Source organism: Dioscorea cayenensis, chromosome 12 (genome assembly GCF_009730915.1).
Source record: "Dioscorea cayenensis subsp. rotundata cultivar TDr96_F1 chromosome 12, TDr96_F1_v2_PseudoChromosome.rev07_lg8_w22 25.fasta, whole genome shotgun sequence".
Taxonomy (NCBI): Eukaryota; Viridiplantae; Streptophyta; class Magnoliopsida; order Dioscoreales; family Dioscoreaceae; genus Dioscorea; species Dioscorea cayenensis.
The window spans coordinates 3,048,279-3,052,937 of NC_052482.1; the positions used below are offsets into that span (position 1 = coordinate 3,048,279).

The window sequence follows — 4,659 nt, forward strand, 5'->3', positions numbered from 1 at the left end:
GACAATTTTAATATTTGCAATATAAAGGACACAATCAAACAACAAATGATTGAATAATCGAATTAAAACTATGATAAACTAAATAGTAACATTATAAACACTTATATGAAAAACAAACCTATACTAAGAAAGGGAATTATTATTTATCTTCATTAGAATATGGGCAATATATATTAACACCATCATTTAAATTTTTTATTTTAAATTTTCCATCTTCTTCTACAATTGTCTATTTATCTTCTCATAAACCCAATCTATAATTTAAAAAAAAAAACATATAATAAAATCCATGTTGCTATTTAATATAATACCAAATAATGTCGTTAATTTTTTTATTCATTTAATTATAATTTTTTATTTATAACAAAATATTTTTTTATTTTTATATTTTATATAAGACCAAAGAAATGTTGTTTATTCTTTTTTTAAAACAAATAATTCTAAATAAATTTAGCAAAGATTTTCAGTTTCCAAATGCCATCTGTCTCCATGAGTAGGTCTTATTAAATGTTTAATATAAAATTGACTTAATGTCCATAATGAAATCAATTCCATTAAATCTTATATGTTTATAATCAATGGGGAATTTTTTTTAAAAAAGAGTTCAAAAACCTTCCTTGAAACCTCTCCAATAAATTTATCATCCATTTTTCGTTAGAAGATCTTATTTAATATAATAATATTATTTATTAGTCTCCTTTTTTTTGCATATTTAATATATAATATAATACCAAATAAATGTTGTTAAATTTTTTTAAAACCAAAAACTTAAAAAAAAAGGAAGGATTTAATATAAACCGATTTAATGGTTATAATGAAATCAATGCCACTTTAAATATATGGAAAAAAAAAAAATTAATAATCCTCCTTAAAAACTCTCTCCAATGACATTACCGTTTCCATTATAACATCATATCAAAATTTTAATATAAAACTAATTTAAATACCAAATAAATATTGTTAAATATTTTTAAACCAAAAACATAAAAAAAGGAAGGATTTAGTATAAAACTGAATTAATGACAATGATGAAATTAATGCCGCTTCAAATATTGTAAAAAAAAAAATTTAAAATTTTTTTCTTAAAACCCTCTCCAATAAGATTACCATCCATTTTCATTAGAACATCCTACTTAAAAGGGAGGGTGCCTACCGTTCCAAACCACCCCCCATAATTTTTTCTTACAAATTAATATATAATCTAATTTTAAAAAAATTTATTATTTGATTTGTTGGAAGGGAGGGTGCCTACCGTTCCTACTTTAAATTTATTATTTTTTTTAAATATCTCTTGGTTTTTTTATAAATTCATTTATATATTATAAAAAATTTATATTTTTAGTAGAATTTTTCTAAAAATTTATTATTTGATTGTCTAATTTTTATAAACTAGTCTATACCCTATAAAAAATATATTTTATAAAAATATTTACAAAAACCTATTGTTTATTATTTTGACTTTTTATTTAGTCTCTTCTAAAATATTTTTTTGATTGTATATGCATAGCTCTTCTTGTATTTTTTTATTTATTTTATTTTCTAAAATTGGATAGTAGTTTAACCAATCTGAAATTTTTTTTAAAAATTTTTTTAAGCTAAACTCCAAAATAAGTTGTTAGCATTTTGAGTCAGAACCCATAATTTTCTTCTGATTCCATCATTGGTAGTAGGAGTAATGATTCAGCCATTGGCTGCTTTACTTTTATGTGGTGATTCGGTGAAATAAAAAATCCCCAATAATTGAGGTTCAATAATTATCAGATCCGAACAAATGCATCATGCATGTGTCTATATCATTGTGTTTAATTTAATTTATCATGAATTAATTATTTTATCTTGCCTGTGGTTGCTTGGATTATTTTTTTCACTTTATTTAATTCAACGTCCTGACGGTGCATTGAAAGCACATGAAACTGAATTATATATGCAACGTGCTATTATGTGATGGAGAAGTACCAACAATTACTATAATAGGAAAGGCAATATAAAGGACTTGCGCGTCATTAAAAAAAGTTAGGAGGACTCACAAGAGACATGAAACCCATGTAGGAACCTCCAGGCCATTATTTTTTAAAATAGTAAAATATAGTGATTGGAACTCCATGGGCACTATATAAATAAGCCTAAACACTTATCTCTAATTACCTCACCTCTACTTATCTCATTTCTCCGTCTCTCCATTCCTCTTCTCTTGCTATCAGCATCGCTCATGGCAATCCAACCAAATTATGCACCACCTTTCTCACAGTGCTTCCTTTCACCAAGGACCCAAGAAGACATTGAAAGAGATGAACAAATCTACAACTCCTATGAAAAGCTCAGCTCCCAACTCCCCATCCTCGATGACTGGTATCCACTTACCCTCCAAAACTACCAATCCTTTTGGATCCATCCCTCCCAAGTTCCGTCATGCATGGCCGTCCAATCCCACTTCAACCCTCGTCCTTCCGACATCCTTATTGTTACCAACCCTAAATCAGGCACAACGTGGCTAAGAGCGCTCTCCTACGCAACCCTCCATCGCCACTCCTTCTCCATCTCTGACCACCCTCTTCTCACCACCACTCCCGAACAATGTGTTCCTTTCCTCGAAGGTCTCTTCAATTACCACACCATCCCTAATATTAGCGTCTTACCATCTCCCACCATCTTTTCTACTCACTTAGCTTTCTCTTTACTACCTCAGAGTCTCGACTGTCGCATTGTTTTTCTCTGCCGTGATCCCAAGGACACATTTGTATCACTGTGGCACTTGGTTCAGAGGTTGAGGATTAGCTCCAGTACTGAAGACAAGAGTATTGTGGAATTGGATTTCAACAAGGCATTCCAACTGTTCTCCCAAGGGATATCACCTCGTGGCCCTTTCTGGGACCATGTGCTGGGTTACTGGAAGGAGAGCAAGAGAAGACCTGAGAAGGTGCTCTTCTTGAAATATGAAGAGATGATGGAGGATCCAGTTAGTCATTTGAGAAAACTGGCTGAGTTCATGGGATGTCCATTTTCTATGGAGGAAGAAAGAGATGGAGTTGTTGAGGACATTGTCAAGCTTTGCAGTTTTGACAACTTAAGAGAGCTTGAGGTAAATAAGGATAATAAGGGCAGTGTGGAGAGTAGAAGATTACCACCATCTTCTTTTTTCAGGAAGGGGAAGGTGGGGGATTGGGTGAATTATTTGAGCATGGAGATGGTTGAGAAGTTGGATGCTATTACTAAGGAGAAGCTGCATGGATTTGGTCTTAGTTTTGAGTCTAGCGCTGCGGTTCCATAAAGATGCACACCCACTCAAGATTAGGGTTTATGTTCATCATATTTGTGTTTGTTTTCTCATGTGATGAAATTGAATGGATCTCTTGAAGTTCCTCATTGAGCTTCAAATAGTGGCAGTAAATCCCCAGTCAAATCTAAATGCAGGGGTTCACTGTTAATTATGTTATGTTTAAATTTAATATTTACACATGTATTGTGTGTAACTTAATTCGTGTGATTGCTTATGTGATTCTATTTTCATGTCAGTGTTGTTAGAACCAGAATCCAGAGATGAACAACTTTGTTATAGAAAAATTTCTTCAATTCTTCATATATAAGATAGGAAAATTCAATAAAACTATAAGGAGTAAACTCTCATTCTATGAGTCAAAAGAAAAACATTCAGAAAAAGCAAGCTTGTCAGACCCGGACCGGCCCGGCCGGTTCAACCGAAAAAATCGGGAACCGGCCATGTGGCCGGCCCGGATACTCCCATCGATCCCGGTATTAAAAAAACCCGGTGTTAACCCGGTGACCAGGCGGTTCAATCGGAACCCAGTTGACCCGTACGGGTCAATCGAGTCATAATGTTTATTTTTCATTATTTAATAATTTATTATTATTTTTCTCATTAAAAAAATCACAAAAATCGTGTATATTTATTAATATTAATTTATAATTTATAATCAATAAATAGAATTACAATATATATATATCATGAACATACCAACAAAAAAAGTAACATTTAAAAAAATAAAAATATATTAATGTGTTATGTAAATACTTTTCTAAAAAAATTTAATTTATTAAGAAAATAAAACAATAAATGAGTGTAATTTTATTATAAAAATATAAAATTAAAGTATTCTAATTAAATAAAAAATATAAGAAAATTTAAAACAAAATAAAAACTCAATTGAGATATAAGAATTAGTGAATTAAATTTCTTATTTATTTTAACAAAATCAACCAATAAACAAATAAATAAATAAATAACATCGAGAGAAGTTCGATAATTATATATTAATATATTAAATTTGTAAATATTTAAAAAATGTAAAAAAATAAATGACATAATTAGAAAACTCTATCAGTATATAAAGTCGATTTATCAATTTAAATATCAAATTTGAGTAGGTTTTTATAATATAATTATGGATTTAATATTATATTTGCTTATTATTAATTATTATAATATTTTTTTATATTTAATTATCGACTTTGGTTCAATCCCTGGGTTCGATCCCGGTCGAACCCATCGACCCTGACCCTCCCAGGTTTAGCTGGGTCATCGTCCTACAGGCCTGACAACCTTGAGAAAAAGATAACTTGTAATCAATAACCAAACTTTTAAACAAACACTGAGCTGAGTCATTCTCTAACGTGTCAACATTCGGTGTACCCAACCGCATA

The 4,659-nt window shown here is 30.2% G+C and overlaps 1 protein-coding gene across 1 annotated transcript; it reads left to right on the forward strand.

Moving 5' to 3' along the window:
- The first annotated feature begins 2,166 nt into the window (after positions 1-2,166).
- Positions 2,167-3,481, forward strand: LOC120274053 (cytosolic sulfotransferase 15-like). Its single transcript, XM_039280801.1, has one exon. The coding sequence runs from the start codon at positions 2,210-2,212 to the stop codon at positions 3,266-3,268; it is 1,059 nt and encodes a 352-aa protein (XP_039136735.1). The 5' UTR covers positions 2,167-2,209; the 3' UTR covers positions 3,269-3,481.
- Positions 3,482-4,659: the final 1,178 nt, after the last annotated feature.

Excerpts from the sequence above, each read along its gene's own strand:
- LOC120274053 (XM_039280801.1), top strand. The coding sequence starts at position 2,210 with ATGGCAATCCAACCAAATTATGCACCACCTTTCTCACAGTGCTTCCTT.